The 24,057-nt window shown below is 42.9% G+C and overlaps 4 protein-coding genes across 4 annotated transcripts; 1 reads left to right on the top strand and 3 right to left on the bottom strand.

Moving 5' to 3' along the window:
- Positions 1-2,159: 2,159 nt before the first annotated feature.
- On the bottom strand, positions 2,160-7,417 carry LOC139063743 (cell division cycle protein 20 homolog). Its single transcript, XM_070546447.1, has 11 exons — positions 6,955-7,417; positions 6,796-6,897; positions 6,588-6,694; positions 6,346-6,431; positions 6,142-6,289; positions 5,725-5,961; positions 5,542-5,636; positions 5,217-5,445; positions 4,986-5,111; positions 4,792-4,915; positions 2,160-2,276 (listed from the first exon to the last, which is right to left on the bottom strand). Exons 1-11 carry the CDS (start codon positions 7,415-7,417, stop codon positions 2,176-2,178), a joined length of 1,818 nt encoding a protein of 605 aa, XP_070402548.1. The 3' UTR covers positions 2,160-2,175.
- Positions 5,301-14,197, top strand: gpx8 (glutathione peroxidase 8 (putative)). Its single transcript, XM_015973197.3, has 4 exons — positions 5,301-5,417; positions 12,553-12,789; positions 12,932-13,193; positions 13,655-14,197. The coding sequence occupies exons 1-4, from the start codon at positions 5,301-5,303 to the stop codon at positions 13,816-13,818; spliced, it is 780 nt and encodes a 259-aa protein (XP_015828683.2). The 3' UTR covers positions 13,819-14,197.
- A 3,374-nt stretch (positions 14,198-17,571) lies between these two features.
- Positions 17,572-20,759, bottom strand: mcidas (multiciliate differentiation and DNA synthesis associated cell cycle protein). The gene is made up of 8 exons (XM_054731666.2): positions 20,648-20,759; positions 20,482-20,567; positions 20,334-20,406; positions 20,182-20,252; positions 19,395-19,455; positions 19,082-19,305; positions 18,274-18,384; positions 17,572-18,183 (listed from the first exon to the last, which is right to left on the bottom strand). Exons 1-8 carry the CDS (start codon positions 20,757-20,759, stop codon positions 17,722-17,724), a joined length of 1,200 nt encoding a protein of 399 aa, XP_054587641.2. The 3' UTR covers positions 17,572-17,721.
- Positions 20,760-21,993: 1,234 nt separating this feature from the next.
- On the bottom strand, positions 21,994-23,587 carry LOC107394308 (cyclin-O). The gene is made up of 3 exons (XM_015973201.3): positions 23,199-23,587; positions 22,782-22,967; positions 21,994-22,715 (listed from the first exon to the last, which is right to left on the bottom strand). The coding sequence occupies exons 1-3, from the start codon at positions 23,421-23,423 to the stop codon at positions 22,119-22,121; spliced, it is 1,008 nt and encodes a 335-aa protein (XP_015828687.3). The 5' UTR covers positions 23,424-23,587; the 3' UTR covers positions 21,994-22,118.
- Positions 23,588-24,057: the final 470 nt, after the last annotated feature.

Below are 24,057 nucleotides of genomic sequence, written 5' to 3' on the forward strand. Positions count from 1 at the left end.
TTCCAAACAACTTTGAATTAGAAAGAATAAACCTTAAACTCCGAGCTTAATTTTTTGTACTACTACTCCAGATTTTGGTCCACTAAACTTTATCAGCATAAAAATGCTTAAACGGTTTGAAGACCATACTGTTCAGGTCAAAAACGACTCTGTTCCTTTAAAGCAGATTTCTGTAAACAACTCTGGCCTCCAAGCTTTTACGGTGATGAATTAAACTGGAATGTTTTAAGCCTTTATGTTGATTTTGGTAGAAATATCAAGAAATTCATGTTGGTGCTGACCCATGAATTCACCATCAGGCCTATATTTTGCTGCTGGTGATATTTATGCACTTAAATTACCATGTGAGGCTAAACTGATGAGGCTGAAGCTATAAAATGACTGTCAGCTTTGACCGGCAGCGGCATGTGGTTTGAAGGAGAGGCAAACAAATCAATCAATCAAATTTTATTTCTAAATCGCTTTTCAAACAAAGTGTGATTCAAAGTGCTTTACAAAATGACCCCAGATTCCCATAACAGGTTAAAAACATTAACAAACATATGCAATCACACGCACGCACACACACGCACACACACGCACGCACGCACGCACGCACACACACACACACCAGGTTGAGGTGGCTTTATTGCAACATGTTTTGTCACCAACACCAACATCAACCTCACACCAACACTCACTGCCTTTTATAACTAAGTGACTGATTGGAAGAAACCAAGAAGAGGGGTCATCAAAGAAATAATAACTAAATAATATTTACAGAACCCAACCACCAAAATAATAAATGGTACCAAACATTATTTACATAAATACAAATCATACTAAATAAACCCAAGTTCGATCAATCAACAGAAACTAGGTTTCCCATAACTCCTCCAAGAATCCCCCCTCCTTATTTAAGTGGTATGCTCCAGCAGCTTAAAAGCAGCACCCTCTGCTGCCCCGCCCTGCTGAGGAGACAACACCAGAAAGGTGAGTGAAACTTTGGAGATCAACTTAAACACAAATTGACATTTAAGCAACATTTCCTCTTTACACAGGAAGGGTGGCCAGTCCCTCTGCTTCTAAAGAACCTGTTACAAATGTCCAACACGAAATAAATCACTTCAATATCAAAACCTTTTGTCTGCAACTCAATCAGAAACAACATAAATCATAATGAATGGAACCCCTGGTCTCCATTATAATGACATTGCACAAACCAGAGTGAACACTTGGAGATCAGAGCCATTTTAAACCAGCAGGAACACAAACCTTGTATTTGGCTACGTTCTGACTAGCCTTTAGCCCATCAATGATGTCGAACATAAATTGTAGCATTGTTCAGGAAGTGACCCACAGTGGGAAACACAAAATATCAATATACATTCAAAGGGATTACTACTAAACATGAAGCTACATTAATTCAAATACAAATCACACTTGATTTTACATTTGTTTATATTTCTGTTTCTGCTGCAACATTCAGATGGGAGGGTCAGAATTTGGTGTCAGCATGAAAGCATGGATCCAACCGGCCTCGCGTCAACAGCTCAGGTCGCTGCTGGTGGGGGGCATTTTCTTGGCACACTTTTGGCCCCTTACTACTAATTGGTCATCGTTGCAATGTCACAGCCCACCTGAGTACTGATGCTGACCATGTCCATCCCTTCATGTCCTCAGTGTACCCATCTTCTGACGGCTCCTTCCAGCAGGATAACACACCATGTCATAAAGCTTGGATCATCTCAGACTGGTGTCTTGAACATGACAATGAGTTCACTGTACTCAGATGGCCTCTCACCAGATCTCAATCCAACGGAGCGCCTTTGGGATGTGGTGGAACGGGAGACTCGCATCGTGGATGAGCAGCGGACACATCTGCAGCAACTGCGTGGTGCTCTCATGTCAATATGGACCAAAATCTCTGAGGAATGTTTCCAGTACCTTGTTGGATCTATGCCATGAAGGATTGAGGCAGTTTCCAACCTGGTACTAGCAAGGTGTACCCAATAAAGTGGACGGTAAGTGCACAGTTGCTTTGGCCATGCACGTAAAAGAATGCCGGGAAAAGCTCTGACTCAAGCCTCTTGCAGATGCTGCTTTGGTTCTCGACAGGATGCAGAGTCCAGGGCTCGAGTGGGCAGCTGTGAGTTGTGGCGCTGCTGCCGTCTTCCTCTCTTCCTCTAAACTCCTCTAGAGCAGATCCCAGATGCAGAAGCGCCGGTCCGCTCCAGCGGAGAACACGTGAGTGTTGTCTGGGTTTACAGCTAAATGCAGAACGCGACACGAATGACCTGAAAAGATTCAAACAAAACGAATTACGCTTCATCCACGTTTTTATTTGGTTGTTCTTAAAGTGGTTTTGATTATTTTTGTTAATGAACTAATGACGACATCTTGATCACAATGATTTTTTTGTTTTAAAAGACCAAGTTTGCTAGTTTTTTCTACACATTTGGGTCTCTAGTAGAGACGAATTCCTCGTGTGTCGATCTCTGTGGGAAAATAATCTCTAGTGCTTCTGTTTCAGGCGCTAGTGCAGACCTCACGGCACAAATTCAGACATCTCACCTCCGATTGGCTAATAGCCACATGACTCAACCACTGACTCCATATAAAATGTTCTATCTGATGTGCAGTCTGGCTTTTCCAATCTCCCCCGTCTGTTTTATATTGGTGGCTGATGCAGGAAATAGGGGTAGAAGACAGAATTCACATTCAGCCTGCGTGTTGAAATCAGTCATGGATCATATGTTGAGAAATAACAAGTAAAAGTTGGTTTCTCAGTGAACTTGGCCTTTAAAAAATTAACAGAAACCAAAATCTGATAGTTGAAATAATTCTGCACGAACTAAGAAGTAAAAGCCCGTTGTTTACATCTTCTAACACAATCTTACACATGAAACTGTCGAACAGTTGGAGGCTGTTGCTTTTTTAACTGAGAAATGCAGAATTTAGTCCTCAGTATTGTGATGCCATAAGCAATAATCCAGCCACTCTAACGGGGCTCGTTATTTCCACTCTGGGAGGGGGGGGGACGCTGCGGGTCAACTTCCACCAACAGCTGATGAGGACCACACTGTGGGATGTCTAAGGTCAAAGGTTGTCCAGCGTGAAAACACGCTTCAAAAGTTTAGTTTTTTCAAACCGTCCGTGATTTTTTTCGGATGAATATCATGAAGGTGACGTTTTCAGGCCTCTCCAGCAACACTTCCATACCAGAAAGGATAAATAATCCCTCCAGGGAATTCTGGGCTCTCGTGCCTGAAGCTTCTAATGTGTGTCTGTTGTTCTGCACTCTGGTGAAGGTTCTCATCATCCAGGTCACGGTGATCCAAAGGGTTCGCATGAAGGCAACTGGACCTCCAGTCCAGTCCAATCCAATCAGTGGCGTGTCCAGATCTTTTAAAATGGGGTGGCCCAGGAGAGGCACTACTTTGTGTCATGTTCAGTGTCCCTCTGTCCCCAGCCTCCGTTCTCCTCCAGGTTCTCCTGCTTAGTTCTTTCCCCATTTAGTTTATTGAATGCACCTGCCTTCCCTCCAGATCTCTCTCACCTGTCACCTGTTCCTCTGATCACCTCCCTCTGTGTTCAAAAGCCCTGTCTTGTCCCTCAGGCCTAGTCCACACGTAGCCGTTTTTTTTTAAACGAATATCCGCCCCTCCAAAAACTTGCATCCACACCACCTCGTTTAAACAAACTCTGTCCACACGTACCCGGATAAATACGTTGTTAAGGACATGCCAGACCTGTAGGCGGCAGTACTTCCCCCGTTCTTAACCTCGTCCTTCGTCTGTGGTCTTCCGCAAGGAGCAGTAATTCCTCTTGCAAAAACAAACAAGCAGAAAGCGCTTGGACAATTGATAAAGCGAGCGCAGCTCTGAGGGCATCCATGCTGTCGGCTAGTGTAAACACAGGTCGCACACGTGATGTCAGCTTTTTTTGTCGCGGAAAGTGACGTTGCGGACCTTAAAACTCCGGTTTTGTCCGTCCACACGCAGACACCCAAAACGGAGAAAACGCAGATCTTCATTTTGGCCGGAGTTTTTAAAAAGATCCGTTTTCGTGTGAAAAAACTCCGTTTTCGTGTGGATGACAGGCCAAAACGTAGAAAAATATCTACGTTTTGGCAGATCCCCGGCTACGTGTGGACAGGGCCCGAGTGTTGGTCGGTCCATCGTTGTTTTGTCTCTTGAAATTTCTCCAGGTTCGTGCTCATAACTGAGTTTCTGTTTTGTTTCTTGGTCTTCTGTGTTTCTGGAGATTAAGCTTGGTTTTGCGCCTTTGGATTTTTGTTCACCCTCCTTTGACAAAAGGAATTCATTTTCTAAAAACCACTCCTGCCTCGAGTCGTTCTGGGCTTCTGCGTTTCGGGTCTACCTCCTCCTGCTCAGCGTGACACTTTGTGCATGGGTGGCACCAATGGTTCTGCTGTTTTTTTGTTTTACCCCAAGCCTTTTTGGACAATGAAAAGCTGATTTAAAGGGAAATCAGTGTGGTGGCACCTGGGGTGGCCAATCAGATTCCAGGGTGTGCTACCCCAGGCCACTCCCTCGACACGCCCCTGTCCTCTGTAGTTACATTTACTGAGTAAGTGGGAAACAATTCTGGTTAATAAAGTTCTTAAATTTGGAATTTAAACAGTTACATTCACCATAAATTTTAAAAACACTGAATTTTGACGTTCTGAATAGCCTCATGATATTTCATAGTTTGGTTTTGACTGAAGACCAGGACTGAACGAGTCGCTCCCGGTGGTAAATGTGCCTGACAGAATCTTCTCCTGCATTGATGATGTTTCCTCCTAACCTGTGAGTTGGTAGATTCGGCTGAGAGACGGAAACTCCCAGCTCCAGGTGGAGATTTGATGATACGGCAGGCCGTGACCGGTGATCAGGTGTCTCTTCTTCTCAGCCCATCGAAGAGAACAGATCTGCAGATGAAGCCATTAGGAATACACGCATCACATCAACAATACATATCATCCCTCTGATAGATGTTACCTGTGAGTGTGTCTCGACAGAAGACAAGCCTGAGCCTGATTGCGCGTCCCAGATTCTGACCTGACCATCTTTCCATCCGCCACCTGTAGCTATCACCCTCCTCTGCCACGGACACCACCCCAGAGCCTGGAGACACAACACAAACGCTGCCACTATAGTCACCAGTCCCTGTTGTGCTCCTGATGCACCGGACATTCCTGATGGACAGTATCTCCATCCCTCTTTAGTTACCTTTACAGCACTGGGTTGTTTCATTGTTGTGATAGGTTGGTGTGACCTTTTGACCCCTGTGATGTCTCCATCCCAGATACAAAGATGGCCGTCTGTGGAGCCGCTGGCAAACCATTCGTTTCCCGGAGACCACTGCAGGCTGCACACCCCCTCCTCCTGCCTGGCCGCCCCTACGACAGGAGCAGCAGCCCGAGGGTCAAGGTGAAGAACGTGTCCGAGAGCGGAGCCGCTGTGAGATCAGGGACACCGGATAACAGAGAGTGCTCGTACTTCTTATACCTTCAAATTCCTACATTACTTTTAGTTAATCTTGCTGCTTTGTTACCTGCTGAGTAACTGCTGGCTCCAGGAAATCGCCGTCGCCGAAGACTGATGGGACTGAAAATGCCTCAAGTTCTGCTTGTGGTCAACATCCCACAGCTAGAAGTCAAAACCAAAAGGAGACATCACAACCTTCCACGCTGATCAGACTCCCACAGATCACCGCTGAAACGCGTTCAAACCAAACCTTTATCTCCCCACGTCTGTTCCCAAAGCAGAGCACTCTTCCATCTCTGCTCCAGCACAGACAAGAGACGGATAGAGCGCTGTGGCGTGGTCCACCGGGATCTAAGTGTCCCACCAGGAGATTGGTGACCGAATTCCAAATGTAAACAGCAGAGCCCAGAGCTAACGCGATCACTCCATCAGAGCTGCAGTCCAGAAGATCTGTGTCTGAACGGACAGAGATGGAAGAAGAGGTGGACTAAAGGGAGGTCCATGTGCAGAAACTGATTCTGGTTATTGCATAAACACACAAATATATCTGTCTTTTCGGTTTAGTTGCACATTTTTCAGAAGCCAGTGACAACAATAAACATAATTAAGTGAAAGTTTGGTTGTTGCAGACTTGCTCCAGCCTTTTAATGTTTTAGCATCTCAGAACTCGTTTCTTCAGCTCGACAGCATCCATCACCGTTGGTGTTTTCTCCGCAGGGTGTCTGGGCTCTCCCTTAGAAATGGGTTGAAAAGCATTGTCACCCAGGAGGGGCTCGGAGTAGAGCCGCCGCTCCTCCACAATAGGCGTGTTTCCACTACAAGAACTTCAAGGTAGATTTACAGGAACCTCCCGACATGCGCGTGTCTCCACCCGACCAAGCCGTCCGAACGGCCGTTCTCAGGCTCCTTCTGAGTGCCTGCTCTGGAGTAGGTACTCCGAACGGCCCGGTGGAGTGGCTGAGCGGAACGCGCTGATTACTTGTAACTGAGTAGGAAATGACATCAGCAGATGTCCAAAACAACCGGCAGCAGTAAAATTAGACGAGTAGCTGGTGCAGCAGAATGGAAGCATAAAAAAAGCACCTATGGCATTGAAAATGTCGCTCCCGGCACCGGAAAACTCAGTGGAATTCCCCCACAACTGTTGGAAAAAACAGGGAATTCCCCCACAGACCTAACTAACGGGCTTGTCTCTAAAACCTCAGAGCTGCTCTCGTCCTCTGAATGGATTAAATTACGATATGCTTCTATAAAATAAATGCTTTAATATTATTAATGTTACTTTGGGCGCTTTTTGGGGCTGATCAGTGACATCACTCACCGCCAGAGCAGACGTGATGGTTAGGGTTAGGACGTCTGAAAGGAGGACTGGGACCTCCTACCTCCTGGTCAAGTTCCTCATCCCAGGAACTACCCTGGAGTTCTGGTAATGGAAACATGCCTATTAATGTGGCACCTGGTTAGGATGCCTCCGGGACACCTTCCCGGTGAGATTTTCCAGGCACGTCCAACAAGTAGAAGATCCAAAGGAAGACCCAGAACACACTTGAGGGAGTATATTTCTCGGCTGGAGAGATGGAAGTCTGGGCCTCTCTTCTTAGGCTGGTGCCCGCGCAACCCGACCTCACATAAGCAGATGACAATGAACGGATGGTTGTGGTCTCGTTGGTAGGTGTTAGTGTGGAGATCTGGAGACGGTTGGGCACGTTCTTCTGAGGTGCCGCCGATACGAGACTTTGGTTGGAGCTTATAGGGTGCGTTGGGGGGGGGGGACTGTGTTCAGTCTGCGGACTACTGGAGGCAGTGGAGTGGTGCAAGGTGGGGGCGTTGTTGCATTTTCTGCGGGCAACTGGAGTCCATGACGGGCTGTAACTAGGTTTGGCTGTAGACTTGGTGTTGCTGTGGCAGCAATACGCCCTGAGGCGTCCAGCCTGCCTAAACATAGAAGAAGTAGTAACTATGCTGGCTGATTGCGGTCACTCCTGTCAGGTATGTGTTTTGTGTCATTCTCTTGCCCATCCCCCTGGTGTGGCGTCCTGCTTTCCCATGTGTGGCGTGTTGTTTCTTGCTGGTGGTAGGATTTAGTTTTTTCATCTTCCACAGGTGTGTGGAGTGTTTATGGGTGTGCTGGTGGCGGTGGGATGCCCACTACTCCTTTTTAGTTAATCCCCATCTGGTAAGCTCCAGCTGTGGGTGTTTTAACTGATTCTCTTAAACGGAGAATCTTTATTTGTTTTAACCTTGTCAATAAATTTGGAGATTGGAACCACCAAATGTGTCATCTTGGGCAAATGGGCCTACAGAGGTTAGAGGTTTTAACAGTGCCTAGGGTGCAACTCCCTAGGTGGTGTTGCTGGACTTTTTAATAGGCTTCTGACAGTTTTAGTCAAATTGTGCTGGTCAATAAATACAACTTATAAAACAGACAAATCTACTGTTTTTCTAATTTTGAGTGGACTTAGGGACGCTCCTAAGAATTAAACGCTTACTATTGATGCAAACGTGTGTGTGTATAAAAACTCCGATCTCTATGAAAGGCAGCTCCTCTTACAGTAGTCATTCAGCAGAGACGGTGCTCCGTAAGTCTTCACCGAATCTCCCTGCAGACTCTCACCGACGTCGTTCAGAATAGAAAATGGCCGTAAATCATTTCTCTCATTAGAATCTAAATGCAAACATAAAAAACAATGTTTATTTCAGCTGAGGTTATTACATTAACATCAACTAAAATGAAATAATTTTACTGAGAAACTTTTATTTAAAAAAAAGATCGAACTCTTTATGTGGATTTGCTGCAGACATGCATGAAACATTAGTGTGTGTGTGTGTGTGTGTGTGTGTGTGTGTGTGTGTGTGTGTGTGTGTGTGTGTGTGTGTGTGTGTGTGTGTGTGTGTGTGTGTGTGTGTGTGTGTGTGTGTGTGTGTGTGTGTGTGTGTGTGTGTGTGTGTGTGTGTGTGTGTGTGTGTGTGTGATAAAGATACGTGCAAATGCAGAGTACAACAGCTTATTATAGGAGCCTGGATGTGTCGCCAACAGCCGATGTTATTTTACAATGAATTTCTTTAGACGCTTTACAGATTTAAACAGTTCAGCCCACTAAAGATAACTAAATAATTAGCCCACTAAAGATAACTAAATAATTAGCCCACTAAAGATAACTAAATAATTAGCCCACTAAAGATAACTAAATAATTAGCCCACTAAAGATAACTAAATAATTAGCCCACTAAAGATAACTAAATAATTAGCCCACTAAAGATAACTAAATAATTAGCCCACTAAAGATAACTAAATAGTTAGCCCACTAAAGATAACTAAATAGTTAGCCCACTAAAGATAACTAAATAATTAGCCCACTAAAGATAACTAAATAGTTAGCCCACTAAAGATAACTAAATAATTAGCTCACTAAAGATAACTAAATAATTAGCCCACTAAAGATAACTAAATAGTTAGCCCACTAAAGATAACTAAATAATTAGCCCACTAAAGATAACTAAATAATTAGCCCACTAAAGATAACTAAATAGTTAGCCCACTAAAGATAACTAAATAGTTAGCCCACTAAAGATAACTAAATAGTTAGCCCACTAAAGATAACTAAATAATTAGCCCACTAAAGATAACTAAATAGTTAGCCCACTAAAGATAACTAAATAATTAGCCCACTAAAGATACTAAATAATTAGCCCACTAAAGATAACTAAAGTCAGTCACCTCTCCAGCTCCAGAAGCTAAACAAGGTTTCCTGTCTGAATTTGGGTGGTTTCACTTTACATTTCTTTCAGATGATGAAATCACCTTTTAGTGGTTGACCAGCTCGTTGTGAATCTTCATCAGCTTTACCTGCAGCTCTCCAGCTCCACCCAGCTCTCTGTCAAAATAAATCATTTTGGTTTAAATGCTCTGTTGCTGACATTAGTGAGTGTGTATTTGTGACTGTTTTGTCTTTGTACAACACTGACTCCTTCTGATTTGCTTTGTCATTTGCAGGTTAATACATTTTTTTCCCCCCAGATGCCATTTTGCCTCCCCAGTGGCGGTTTTACCATTAGGCATAGGTCGGCGGCCGCCTGGGGCCCCCTAGCCCTGACTGCTGGCACCCCTCTGTTTATGCCACTATTCCTTTAAGATGCCGATGCACAAACAGGAAGTGATTGGTAGTCATTCCACTCCAATCCACTTGGTGGCAGTAATGCACCAAATTGTTCTTTGCCAAGTGCCATAAGACCACAAATAATAAGAAGAAGAGAGGCGGGGGCGTTCGTAACAAACTCGAAGCGGTAGTCAAAACGTGAAGCATGAAATGGAGTTATCCTAGTGGCTCCAATAAGAGAAAGAAGCAGCTTGCTTTAAAAAAGCTTTTACCTCCTTTGAACATCTTAGGTGTGTTCTTGCTGTGTCGTGGTTCTAATTCCATGCTTTCGTTCTTTTTAAACACAGAAACAGATTTGTTTACCCTATTTTGTAGCTACAGTTTTAGATCAGCGTCAGCCTGAAGAAGCTGGCAGCCGTCGGCGAAACTTTAGCTACAAAACAGGTAAACAAAACTGTTTCTGTGTTTAAAAAGAACGAAAGCATGGAATTAGCTTTTACCTCCACTTCCAAAAGTGATGTCATTTTTCAATGTAAACATCAAAAGAAAGCAGAAAAGGAAAGACAATGGAAAATGTTTAAAGGAGGAAAACATAGACCAAAATGGAAAACAGAAGAAAAAAAAGAAAGGCAACAGCACAGGAGCACTGACAGGAAGAAGAAAGCACTCAAAGGGAGAGAAAGACAGGAAAAAGGAGGAGATCTAATAAAAAGGGAAAATAACTCACGTCAGAAGAGGGGAGAGTTTCGCAAATCCAGTTAAAGATAAGATTGTCGAAAATTTTGTGTAAGGGGGCCCCATGTCTGTGTTCGCCTTGGGCCCCCAAATTGCTAAATCCGCCACTGTGCTTCCCACCCTCTGTCTCGGTCATTCTGGGCAAATCGTGGAGGCATCTCGTGCAGAAAGAACCCATCTTATTGATATATGGTTGAACCAGAAATATCAAATATAGCATCTTGTGCAACTAGGCCATTCTACAGTTTTTTTTTTATTATTTTAACAAACATTTTATGGAAAATGCAGCCTGTGAACATGTATTCAAATAATGACAAGGAGAAAACATGATAAAGGAGGATTATGGATGTTGGGTGATTAAGGGAGGTGCTCGTGCACCTGAACGAATAGCAGCTACAAGAGGACGCTGATCAGAACTGGGTGAAACTGAACTCAGCTTCATTAATATTGCTGTTGATCCCAGATAATTAGTGGTTTGACAAGATAAAAACAAGCCATCTGTAAGGAGGCAAACATTTTTCACTGCACTGTAGCTGCAGGTCAAAAATGCTCAGAGCCTAGCGTAATCAGAATGTGGTATTTTATCATGTAAGACACAAAAAATGTTTTCTTGACTTAATCATTTTAAAATCCCTGTCTTATACAAACCTGGTCGTAGAACTTTTCTATAGCAGAATGTCCTCTGCTGCTGATGGTGTGAGCTTGTGATGGGTTTGATGACAGAAGTGTCTGACTGCAGCTCTTTGCTGGGGATGCTTCTGTTCCAGCAAGGTGTCACAAAGAATCAGTCAGGAGCAGCAATGAGCATGCGTCTAAAACCAAACACTAAACAGCTACTTGTTCATTATTTGACTGTCTAAATAACACTGCAAATAAAAAGCGTGTACATTTTTAGGTTTTCAGGGGGAAAAATGTGTTGCATTCAATACACGCACAGAGTACACGAGTATGATATCATTATTTTTTGCAGTTTATAAAATTTTTGATGACAGGAATTTGATTTTGAAACTTTCTCACATGTTGACCCAACTTGTAATACCTCCAGCGTTATCCTCCTGTTTACTTGGAGATTCGAGCTCCAACCGCTGGCAGACAGAATCAAACTCAGAGACTGGCTTACACCGCCACCTAGCGGTCAGGGGTGTACTGGCAGCAGGACTTCCTGGACAGCCGCCTTGGATGATGCGCCTCCTGAAGCGGCTGTACGTGACTTCAGTCGCCTTTGAAAATACAAAAACAAAATCTAGATGTTAAAAAGCGTCCAATCACGCCATTTTCACACTCAGAGAAACTCTGAAACACACTGCTGTACACAAATCGAGTTCAAACGACCTGCTTCCGGTCAAAACATTCAAAATAAAATGTTCATGACTTGGATAAGTGCATATAATGTCAGATTTGTCTGATCAAGATATTTTATAGGTTTATGTGCCACTTGAAAACAACAACTGGCCATTCTGTTCAGGTCAGTGGTTAGGGCATTAATGATGTCTTCTGTTCTTTTGATCAAATCAGTTCGACCGACCATAATGACTAATCGTCAGCGTGTCACATATGAAATGTAATAAACACTTTTACATGCAATATAACTTTCTGTAAACATTTATGCCCTTTGTGTTAAAGCTCCCTCTGACAGGAATAATTTGCCTCCAATCTTGAGGTCAATTTCTTCAATCCATCTATTTAGAAATTGTCTTTACAAGCATTTATTGCATATTTGTGATTGTTTTGCAATCACCGCCTAATTTGAACACATCTGCATATGGATATCCTTCTGGGTCTGCTTATATTAGTATACGTTCCAAATATGCTATTATCATACCATATAGCTTAGCAGGACTTTTAATTTAAAAAATTGTGTGTGTGTATTGTTTGATTTAGTGATTGTGTTGTGATTATGTAAATGACTCTGCTTATCTGCTGTTGTGTTGTATGATCTTAGGACCCGCCCGAAAATGAGATGACACATCTCAAGCGGTATCTATGTTCATAAAATATAAGTTAAATAAATTAATCATATATGTAATATATAAATATATATTTTTTTAAATATTTTTTTAATAAAACTTAAAGATTTACATATTTTCTTGACATTTTAGCTAAATATTACATCACTGGAATTTTAACTAATAGGCTTTGTGCGCAATTTGTATTTATTTTATTTTGAAGGCTGCACGTGTTTCCGGTGTTCTCGTTAGTTTTTACGGGTAAATTTCAGCAGTTTTCTTTCTCGGTTTTCCCCACAGAAGTTCCTGAATGTTTTTTTTTCCTCCAAGATGGAGGCGCTAGGGGGATATCCCACCAAGTCCTCCAACCCCAGAGCCAGATGGTTCAGGGTCCTGCTGAGCATGACAGTAGGAGTCGGGTGTTTGTTCCTCCTGCAGACCCAGCTGATAAAACCCAGAAAACCAAAGGACTTTTATTCTTTTGAGGCGAGAGACGCGAAGGGGAGGACGGTTTCCTTGGAGAAGTACCGAGGAAAAGTATGTCCACATCATCACCAGCTGTCTGCTTTCTGTCTGAGAATAAATCCAACAACTTTATTCCTGTAGGAACTGCGCGCGTCTGTCCCTGAATCGTCTTTGTGAAACGCGTAGACACGTGGTAATTGTGCGTTTTTTCCAGGCATCTTTGGTTGTAAACGTGGCGAGTCACTGCCAGCACACGGAGGCGAACTACAAGTCTCTGCAGGAGCTGCACCGGGAGCTGGGCACGTCTCACTTTAACGTTCTGGCCTTCCCCTGTGGACAGTTTGGGGACACCGAACTCGGACTCAGCAGGGACATCGAGGCGTTCGCCAAGTCCACCTACGGAGTCACCTTCCCCTTCTTCAGCAAGATCAGAATCCTGGGCTCAGAGGCCGATCCTGCCTTCAGGTTCCTCACAGGTAGGCCCCAACTCGTCTGCAAGTTTCTGCAGCCTTCGTGCATGCAGTTGTGCAAACTCGGGGCGATTTAGATGAGTTATCTCTGATAAAGTGCACATAAATTATAAATAAATATTTTGCATGAACAATTTGGGCAAGGAGACCCAGAAAAATGGTTGTATCCGGATCCTTGGGGTAACAAATCAGTGCAAACTGGACAAAACTGGGAGTGGAAATCCCTGCATTTCCTCTGTGGTACCTACTGTCACTAATCATGATTTAATCAGTAAGCTAAACTGCTGACTGAAATGGGGTTATCTAGTATTTTTAGCACTATTTTCATTTATATACTGGTTCTCGTAACAAGAGTTTTGGTGCTAAACTGACCTGCTGGATGCCTTTTATGATTTATGAGGGAAATATTAGATGCAAACAAAGTAAATGCATGATTTATAACTTCATATTTATTTATTCTTCTTTAGATTCTGTGCAAAAAATACCAAAGTGGAACTTCTGGAAGTTTCTGGTGAATCCTGAAGGAAAAGTGATCCGATTCTGGAAAACAGATGAGCCCATGGCGAGCATCCGACAGGAGGTCACCGCTCTGGTGCGGGAAATCATCATAAAGAAACGGGGGGAGCTATGATGGATACATAACTGGACCTTTTGCCACTTTATAAATGGTTTTCCTGCTTTTATGGGCAGGAAATAAAAGAAGCGTGATCTGTGAGTGTGATTTGGAGGTGTGTCGCTCCAGAAACACGCAGGATCATCTCCGTGAGAGTCGGGTGAGGGTGATCAGAGGGTGTTTGTTAGATTTGTACATGCAACTTCTGCAGCTGAACGTTTAGCATTTGAAGTGTTCCATTTTTACAAATGCCATGTTTACTTTTTCTAAGTGTCTTTCTGAAGTTTACAACCTCTTTTTTTAAGCTGAAGCAACACTTTTCTCTCCCTGTTGACTGATTTGAGCCCAGACTTTCATCCATTCAACAATAAAGGAGTATACCTAAAAAAAATCAAAAGTAAGAAATTATTATAAATCTCTCATTCTGAGTCAGGCATGTCCAAAGTGCGGTTCGGGGCTATTTGCGGTCCTTGGAGTGAGACAGCTGGCTTAGAGAAAGATGTTTGTTGGGAAAAACTACAAAGTTGCCTTAAAATATTTCAAATTTTAGATAGCTATATAATAACAGCAATTCAGTTGCGCTCGATGCAGGGTGTCCACGGGTCCTTAAACAGTCTTAAATTGGCTTTTCCAAATTTAAGGCCCTAAAAATCCTTAAAATAGACAAATAATCCTTAAATACAGTTTCCAAAGGTCTTAAATTACAAAAGACCTAATAAACAAGATACTTTTATTTCTATAAAATTTTTGTGAATTTCTAGTTAGTCTTCAGCTTTTTTTTGTGTACGATGTTGGCGTAAGCGGAACCGTACACATTCAGTTTGTTGTGAAAGGGGGCTATTTTTAAATGAGCACATTAGCTGGTTAAGCTAGCGGGAGTTTGCGCCTTGGGGAAGTGCAAGTTTAATGCTAACTGGATGGCTAATCCCACGTCCGCTACGTGGTTAGCACCGGTTCCAGGCAATAGCTGGAAATTATAGCTTAAATTTAATTTTAAAATTTGCTTAAATTTGGTCAAAGTGGCCTTAAAAAAGGTCTTAAAAAGTCTTAAATGTGGCTCCCTTAAACCTGCCGATACCCTGTCGATAGCTTTTCAATTAGTTTCAAATTATAAACGTTTTGCCACCAAAAAGGCATCATCCCAGTTATTTATCTTTTTGACAACATGAAAATATTTGTCGTTAAAATTTTCAGATAAATGCATTCTCATGCTTTGGTTCATAAAGGCTAAATTAAAATCCTTATTTTTTAATGATTTTGCTCCACTCTCAGCAGGAGGGGTCCAAGCTTCCTGTCAGGGTGGCACTGGCCCACTCTGGACCCCCCTTGAACCGCCCTTGTTTGAAATGATTTAATCAGAAGACCTTCTGAGTCTGTGCCGTTACACCTTTCTGATGATGTGGGTTAAATGGGCAGTTGGAGGGCAGCAGCAGGTAAGCTGGTGCATTAAGAACCAACCAGCTAACGAGACACTGCCTACAAACCACCCAAAAGTATCGGAAATCCCTTCAAAATAAAACACCTATATGTGACATATTCAAACAGAGGTTACACGAGACTATTTAAGTAGCAGAGCAGTGTTAGCTGATAAAAAAAAATCTTGTCCGCTAACGTTACACTGCCTCCCAACCAGTCACAACTCAGGCCTGCATGATGCGAAGAATGCATTTGTACTGCTTGATTTTTATTGCTATCCCTTTTATTTTTGCTCTTACCTTGAAAGGACACAACCTCCTCCTTCTCCATCTATAATGTCTCAGAGTCCTCCTGATTACAAGAATAAACATGTCTGTAAAAATGCAGTTTCATAAATAGCCTATATTTTAATCCTATTTTTATGCAGCTTTATTTATGGTTCCTGGGCAGAAGCAGCTAAAAACATCTACTTGTCCATTTGTTTAAAAGTATTTCTATTATATCAGACCTACCCATTTGGCTGCACATCCATGTTGTTAATTTCCTTTTTAGCCCTTTTCCTCTTGGCTTTCGCCCAGTTTCAGCAGATCGGCCCGGGTCGGGTACCTGTGTGGCGCACCTGATGTCCTCCTCATAAATAGGCCTGCAGGGCGGCCCGCGGAGCGGGAAGCCCCGGGTTCTGCTCTGCCATTGGTGCTCAGGGCCAGCGTTCTGTTTTCATGGCTCCTGTTTAGAGATGGTTTCCTGGAGACAAATAACCGTGCGGGAAAAACACAAAAGAAGCGAAGCTTTAATGAACTGTGCGTCACTTCTGGCTCTCATTTGGATTAAGATGATAGTTTATTAAATTTAAACTTATTTCAAAACGGCATTAAAAAGTTTAAAACTGAAAAGAGATTATTTCTGTATTTATTTGTGCAAATATGTTTAGAATTAAAATAAATACGTTTATAACAGGAAGTATCAATAATTGAACCATAAGGCATTTATAAACATTTAAACCTTAAAAATAAAACAAGACACATTTCTGTCTAAATATGAAGACCCCCTGTTTGCGCAACAGGTCTTTGTACCCACATGTTTATGTGAGCTGCGGTGGCGCTAAGTGAGCGGAAAGGCGCGAGCTTGCGCACCTTGCCACCTGTCACCATCTGGGCTTCACACCGCGGGCGAGGCTGCAGGCGCGCGCCACACCAGATGATGCGTTTAAAGGCAACATAAAAAAATAAATAAGCGTCGATCTTTTCAAATGTTTTAAACAAAATTCTTGAGGACGTTTTAAAAATTCAAATCTTTTTTCTTGTAATTTGATTCAAATATTGAACAAATATTCCAGCATGCATGTTTAAATGCACACACGCACACACACACACACACACGCACACACTTTCTGTCCCCATGGAAACGCTTGGGTCTGCAGTTTGGCTGTCTCACAGCCGGTCAGGCCTCTCTTTTATCCTTTTCATTCTGAAATGCATCTTGTTGTCGAAACTCCAAATCTTCCACGAAGCGGGTGAAATTTCTCATTTATAGTCAAATAAAAACCCGACAGGTGATTTTTATGACGGATCCTCCATAATCATATCTCACAAGCTGAGTTCATTACACATTTATTTAGTCTAATTATTAATTATGAGGTGAAATTGTATTTTCTAGATGACTCCTGTATCTGATAGTGCCTTCTAGGGTTCTACAACCCCCCAAGGCGCTTCACAACACAGCGACCCATTCACACACACACATTCACAAGCTGGTGGGGATGAGCTACAACATAGCCACAGCTGCTCCGGGACGCACTGACAGAGGCGAGGCTGCCAAACGCCGGAGCCACGGGTTCTTCTGAGTTGTGTTGTTTTAGGCTTTAAATTACAACATCTTAACTAATGTCTCATAATTGTGCTGTGTTGCACAGCAGACGTTCTCCTCTGAAGCAGGTCCGGGTTCTGGAAGTTCTAGTCTGAGATTTCACTGGTTCCACTCTGTTATTTGGATTAATGGACTCACGTGATGAATCCTCTGAGGTCAGAAGGGTCACAACCCCTCGTTTAATTGTTTTTATTCCAAATAGAAAAATTTGTTTTGGGGATAAAAACACTCTTGCCATAATCCCTGCTTCTGCAGCACAAACATGAGCTAATAAACCAAACAAACTGGACAAACATGGTCCATTTAAAATCTCCAAAAGGACAAGATGAGTGATGTGGGCCGCAGACCTGCTGTCAGACCCAAACAAAAGCAAATGAAATGTTTTCTCCCTGAATCGGGTCACAGGGTGACGGTTGTCAGAGAAGAACAACGATTTAACTTCACCTTTTTCTCTTCATAAAGAAAAAAATCCACAGTTTTAGTCTTTAAACGTTTTATTTCCAAAGTCGTGAAACCTTTGGACCACAGTGTAAACAACTCTGTAAACAACAGTGAAGGCAGTGCTATGCGACTGATGAACTCATGAGGAAAACCTCATCTAATCATTCACAGATTAACAGTTAAACAGCTTCACACGTCTCAGATGAATGACTCCTGCTGCCGATCTCTGATTTCAGCTGGAATCCAACAAAAGCGGTATCCACCCTGCCGAGTTCGGGATGTGAACGCATGTCCATGAGGGAAGACCTGAGTCTGAATGGTGGCGTGTTCCCTGACAGACGTTCTGAAAGGTGGCACGCTGTCTCCAGCCTGATCAGCAGTCTCAGAGCTGTCGTTAGGCGTAGACATCTGCAGGGTGGAGAATGCTCCGTGCATGCGTATCGTCTCTGATTCCTGCTGCAGCGATGCTCCTGCAGCGCTGCTGAGCAGGAAGGCGTTGCATCGTGTGCTGATGTCCCTCAGCATGTCCTCTACTGAGTCAGAGGACTCCGTTTCATATCCTTCATCCAGCCGCTGACGCTTACAGGAACCCAGTGAGGCGTTTTCACCATGTGGCCCCAAAGGCTTTCCAGCATGTGGATCTCTGGCTGTCATCAGCTTCTGGAAAACAGAAAACAGAGGGAAATACATGTTTAGACCTCCATACGAGGATTAAAACAAAACTTACAAGATTGTCTCTGTCTCGCGGACCTCGAGGACTGAAGCCAGATGCTTTGCTCGACAGGCCAGCTGCCTCAGGTGATGGTTCTTTTCTTCAAGGGAGTGAAGTTCATGCCGTTGCTTTTGAAGAGTCTCGTGGAGCTGCAGACACACGACCCGAAACACCGTTAAGCTCTCTGGTTTGAGCTTTCTCCTTTCACTTTAACCAACACTTTAACACAGTTGCATGTCCATTTATGGATATTTCCCTTGCGTGATACACCTTCACTAAAGTTTAGCATGCTAAGCTCATCATTTAGGATGCCCTGTGGGTCTCTAGTGCCTCTATAAACCCTCCAAACATGAAAAAAATCCACCTGTTTGCAGATGATGTATGTGTCTAAAACCAGCTGTTTAAAAATGCCCCCGTTTGTGACATCACGAATGGGGAAATTAGAATAGAACCACCTCTCACTTGCATTGAAGAGCTGCCTCTAGAGGAGCAGTAGCTCTACTCAGGGCCCCTCCTAATTCTGGGTGCTTCTTAGCTTATAGTAGCCTGAGATGGGGATGGGTGGGTGTGAGTGACAGAGCCCTTAAACGGCTCATTCTGGAAGGTACTGAAAAAGTCAAGAATTAAACTGCTGAGTCACTTTAAGTGAAGGGATTTGAACTTCAAAAACATGTTTTGTGTCAACCGTAGAACTATTATAACTTAAGAAAATAAGTCATAATATGTCTCCTTTAGAACAAACATTTTTGTCTAAATGAAAGAGCACTTGTATTATAACTCCGTTATTATTAATAAAACAAATACACCAAAGATAAAGAAGACTGGTCTAAAATCCCAAGTTTTCACCTGCTTGTTAATGATCACGGAGTGTCCCAGTTCCTTCTGGTGGCTCTCTGCTGTGCCCCTCCACAGAGCTCCATCCTGGGCACTGAGGTTGCCTGTTTCTGTGGATAAGAGGACCATACCATCCTCTGGAGTGAAGTCTCTCTGAGGGGTGAGGGGAGGTATAATACACCCCTGGAATGGCACCAGTTCAACTGGGGATGGACTGCTTTCTGTAGAGGAAGAATCTGAACGAGGAATGCAGTCACTGGAAGTTTTTAGGATTTTTGTCGTGATGATAAAGATGAAATAATGGAGCACTGTAAAAATGTCTCACCTGCTATAAAATCTAGTGCATAGTCTGCAAAGTGCTGGTCATCTAGGTCAGATTCATTCACCTGTAAACAAATGCAAACAATCCCAACTGATGCATTTTAAATAATGAATCAGTAAAACAATGGGTTTACCCAAAAATTACACCTAGTCCAAGTTGGACAAACATGTTTCCCGGAGTATATCACGTTATGCGTAAAGTGAGCACAGCGCCAAAGGGAATGGTGAGCAAACCTCATGAGGTGCAGCCAATTAGCCTGCGCCTACTGAGTAAACACTCGTTCGTGCAGGATGCCTGCATTTCATATCAGAAATTAAGACACTTAAAGAGTAAGCCACCCCCTAGCAGAGTCCTACTCCTCTTCCACTTCCTGTTTGAAAAATGCTGCAAATGCTGTCACCTAGCAGACTGAGAGGGCGGAGCCACTAACAAATACACACACATGCAGGCTCACAACGACATTGTGACATCATTATGTCCCAGCTAACATCATAGTGTACCTCTTAGCCAATAGCGATAGCAGATTTAAATTCAAATGTAGTGCAGGTTTTTACCTGACAACGACACAACACTGATAGTTAAAATTTAAATATTCTGCTTAAAACTAAGATGCACTAAATTGCCAAATGATTGACTGCACATGTCTACAGCACGATTAGACACTTGTTTATATAGATAATCAGGAAAAAAAAGTTGATTTGGGGGTGACTTGCTCTTTAAGAAAACCCCTCTTTGCAAAAGTTTGGAATTAAAAATTTCAGAAACTCTGATAATAAGAAAAAAGGCTCACCTGAGATCCAAGCGAGTCTCTCTCTTGTCTCACCTCAGAGCCTAAATCACCCCATGCAACTGTTGAAAAGGCTGTGGAACAAAGAACAGCAAGAAAAGCCTAAAATTTATTACATGAAAATGAAAAAATTATGCCAAGAGTCTGCAGACTACCTTGATCAACGATGCACGGGAAATCAACATAAACAGAAACCGGACTGCTGCTTCTTGGAACAGGGATTTCACCCTATAAAAGAATAATTATTATAATGTTATTTATTTTATTCAGCTTTGTGACGAAACTTCTCTTTGTTTTCCTTACAGTTTCTCTCCTCCTTCCCTGTATCATTAGGTTGGCACCAAACGCGTCCCTGTCCCTCTGCATCTCCATCAGTCTTCTCTGCGGATCTGAGGGGATTTGGTTTGGTTTCAGGCTGATAAGGTCCACATTCTCCCGGTTTGTTTCTCTTCATGCCGCGGTTCCACACTTTTGGCCCAATCAGACACAATTATTCGGTCTCCATGGAGTGACAGCGTCCTCTGAGATGAAACTGCTGCTTTTTGGGGGGTGTCAGAAGTGGGAAAAGTGGTGCCGCGCATAACGGCGCCATCGCGGCAGCAGGTAACCCCCCCCCCCCCCCCCTGATGCGCCAAAACTAAACATTTCGCTGCTTTTTGTTGAAGTCAAAAATAATTTTTTATGGCTGTATCAATAGAATTACACACTTGAATTTGTCTTTTGTATCTGATATGTTCAAGGGCCGTGCGTAATTTCTATCCATTCGTGCGTAAAATGCACTGGAACCAAACCGAAGCTTGTCGCTACAAGAAAATACCTAAGAAACCGCCTTTGGCAGCAGAAAGCTCTGTAATGACAGACACCTCCATTGGTAAACAAACAAACGTCCTCCTTATGGACCATGAAATGCAGGTCGAGCTGACACTTGTGATTAGCCCTGTTGGCACAGTTTGGTTTAAATACAGCCAGCCATAAACACTGCCTCTGGGGCGAGATAAGTGTCAGTCTCTGCTGCTGTCAAAGGCCTTGGAGTGGTTTATAGCTCTCTTAATGAGTATATTATTATTATTTGATCACTTTCTATCATCAAAACTCCTAGAACTTAATTTGTGGCACAAATGAAAAAGAAGTGCAAATTATTTAGTAAACCCTTTATTTAATAAACAATAAATAACACACTATATTTAAATTCAAAACATCACAGTCACGAACATAAATAAATACAAACACAAGACTTAGGAAAACTATTTGCAAACATCTGACTATGTGAGGTGTTTTCCTTTTAACATCACTCTCATGATCAGGGCTGTTCAGGTAGGAATGTCTGAAGAATGGCCCAGGGGCCATTTGCGGCCCTCTATGTAACTTTGTGTGGCCCCTTATTCTAGGATGATGAATTTTGTTTCCCCAGCAGGCTGTTGATGTAGATTTATTCCTTCTAACGTGTTTGTGTCCAAACTGTCACTAATGTGTCTATTGTGGACCTATTTTAAGGTAAACTGTGTTAAAATTCACTTCAATTATCTGTCGATTTGTTTAAATCTGGCCTAAAAACCCATTACCCATCAATTCTGGTACTTGATCTTTTGAACAGGACTGATTGTTAGGTTTTATCCTCTTTTATGTTGTTTTATATATTTTGTATTTACTCGTGTTTTAATTTTTCATCTTTTACCTTTTATTCCTTTATGTGGTGTTACACTGCTAATTTCAACTCTTGACTCATCTATTTTAATTTTAGTCTCTTATTATTTGATGCCCAGCACTTTCGTCAGCAGTCATGCTGTTGATAAATGTGCTATTTAAATAAACTTGGATTGGATTAAAAATTTTTTTTAACATTTTTTAATTAAAAAAAAACAAACCTAAATTTTGGCTCACGAGGTCCATCAACTTGATGATTTTTGGCCCTCTTCTTGAAAAGTCTGGACATCGCTGAGTTACATGGCTGACATCCACTCCAGAGTTCCCAGGTTCAGTGACACCAGCAGCTTTAGGTTGCTTTTGCACTCCTGGACCAGAGTGTAGCTGTAACCTCCCTCATCTGGAAACAGGAAATGCTCCATCTCTCCCAAAGAATCAGCTTCTGGACACGCTGAGCTCTCTTGGACAGAAACTAATTGTGCACTATGTGTATCCAAATGGGTTTCCTGCAGCTGCAGGGTTGTGCGTTCAGTTTTCAGTAACTCACAGGCTGTTATTAGAGCACAGCATGCTGTCAGAGACGGTGGGTATTTGTTAAAAGCGTAGTCTGCTAGTGTCAGTTCACACATCTTTTGTGCAAGATTCCTGCACGGTTTGGTCTTTGCTGCACCTGAATTCTCTTTTAAAACACTTTTGTTGCTATTGTTCTTCATAACAAGCCGAGCATCAATACAGTTTGTGAAATAGTTCAGAAAAAAGGCCAAGGTAGGTGCAGAGAGTCGAAAGTTAAGGCGGAGGAGGATGAGACATTCCAGGTTGAAGAATTGCTCCTTTGTGAAAGCATCGCAGCACAACGACAAGAGGTGACTGACTGACGGAGAGCACACCTCCACCTGCAGAGAGAAAACTTACAATAACTGGAATCAAAGTCTTCTCCTCATGTGTGTCTGAATACAGACCTGCTTGCAGGCCAGGAGGAGTGCAGCGACACCCAGGAGCTGGAAGCAGTCAGCAGCAATGGGAGTGGAAGCCAGGAACCGGTCCATGATGTTCACCGTCAGGCAGCTGCACTCAAAGGACAACCGGAAGTGTTTGTGTATGGGAATGAGCCAGCTGACCAGTTTACAGCGAGCATCTGGGGTCAGCTGCAGGTAGGAGAAAAATGTTAAAGTTGACTAATACTGGAAATAGCATCTGTTAACTGTTCACGTTGGTTCCAGCATCTCCAAATGCACAGGTGTTTTACACAGCAGTTGAATGAAAAAATAATGCATTTAAATGTTTTATCTAGTTAAACAAACAACAACAAGACACATGTTTACACCTGATATCCTGTTTTCAATTTAAAATACGTTTCAGTGTAATCTCGAGCCTACTTGTGGTTGGCGAGCCAGACTTTTGCAGGGATGAAACAGCAGCTCCTTCTCTTTCTGGATCTTGAAACCCACGTCTCCATACTGAAGGTACCAGTTGCACAGCTGTCTTGCTGCAGGTTCTGTTTCCTCTGACCCGGGGTGGGAAGCGTCTGCTCGCGTTCTGCGTGATAAAACCGGAGAGGAAACCAAATCTTCCTCAAACCCGGAGTCGCAGAGTTTGGTCATGAGTCTCTGTTTCCTGCGCCGAGGCGCGCGCCGCGGCCGAGGCGGTGTGAGGGGAGCTTATACCGCTGGAGATGCGCAGCGCTTCCGTCTCTTTCTGGAAGCAGCTTCGGAACCTGTCGCCCTTCAAAAATTACCCAATCTGTGTTCATGCAGAGCCTTTGCGTCCAGACCCAACAAGCTGCGTCTCGGCCCTCCAGCAGCTGTCCCGTTCAGACAAGAGTTCTGCAAACTGACGTCACTTTTCCCGGGGTCTTCCCCGCTCGCGCAGCTCAGCTTTCTCCTGTAACCCCTGGCAACCGGAGCTCATTATCCCGTGCAGATTTTAATTAACAAACAGCAGGATTGCTGCTTCATAGATGCATAGTCAGACAAAGGCCTTTCAAACATTAACTTTGCTGTGTGTGTTGGAAAATCTAGGTTGGTTCACTAGATGCATTATTGTGTTATATGTGAAAAATGATCTGTAATAATAAAATGTTCATTAATATGATATTGTAAATGTGAATACGTTTTTATTAAAAAAAACAGAAATAGGCTATTTTAAATATGTGATAAGAGGGAGAATAAATGACATTTTGATCAAAGTTAAACTTTCTTTACATAATGTTTAATGATAGTTTGTCTTGTTGTGCGA

Source organism: Nothobranchius furzeri, chromosome 17 (assembly GCF_043380555.1).
Source record: "Nothobranchius furzeri strain GRZ-AD chromosome 17, NfurGRZ-RIMD1, whole genome shotgun sequence".
NCBI classification, from domain to species: Eukaryota; Metazoa; Chordata; class Actinopteri; order Cyprinodontiformes; family Nothobranchiidae; genus Nothobranchius; species Nothobranchius furzeri.

Coding starts and splice junctions, on each gene's coding strand:
- LOC139063743 (XM_070546447.1), bottom strand. CDS start 7,417: ATGTTTAGGCAGGCTGGACGCCTCAGGGCGTATTGCTGCCACAGCAAC. Junction 6,898..6,954: donor TGGAAAATCTCACCGGGAAG/GTGTCCCGGAGG, acceptor TTCCATTACCAG/AACTCCAGGGTAGTTCCTGG. Junction 6,432..6,587: donor GAATTCCACTGAGTTTTCCG/GTGCCGGGAGCG, acceptor CGTTCCGCTCAG/CCACTCCACCGGGCCGTTCG.
- gpx8 (XM_015973197.3), top strand. CDS start 5,301: ATGGCCGTCTGTGGAGCCGCTGGCAAACCATTCGTTTCCCGGAGACCA. Junction 5,418..12,552: donor GCAGCAGCCCGAGGGTCAAG/GTGAAGAACGTG, acceptor TTTTCCCCACAG/AAGTTCCTGAATGTTTTTTT. Junction 13,194..13,654: donor TGCCTTCAGGTTCCTCACAG/GTAGGCCCCAAC, acceptor ATTCTTCTTTAG/ATTCTGTGCAAAAAATACCA.
- LOC107394308 (XM_015973201.3), bottom strand. CDS start 23,423: ATGACCAAACTCTGCGACTCCGGGTTTGAGGAAGATTTGGTTTCCTCT. Junction 22,968..23,198: donor GTCTGGCTCGCCAACCACAA/GTAGGCTCGAGA, acceptor TCCTACCTGCAG/CTGACCCCAGATGCTCGCTG. Junction 22,716..22,781: donor TCCTCCTGGCCTGCAAGCAG/GTCTGTATTCAG, acceptor TTCTCTCTGCAG/GTGGAGGTGTGCTCTCCGTC.
- mcidas (XM_054731666.2), bottom strand. CDS start 20,759: ATGCGCGGCACCACTTTTCCCACTTCTGACACCCCCCAAAAAGCAGCA. Junction 20,407..20,481: donor AGGGAAGGAGGAGAGAAACT/GTAAGGAAAACA, acceptor ATTCTTTTATAG/GGTGAAATCCCTGTTCCAAG. Junction 18,385..19,081: donor CCGTGATCATTAACAAGCAG/GTGAAAACTTGG, acceptor GTGTGTCTGCAG/CTCCACGAGACTCTTCAAAA.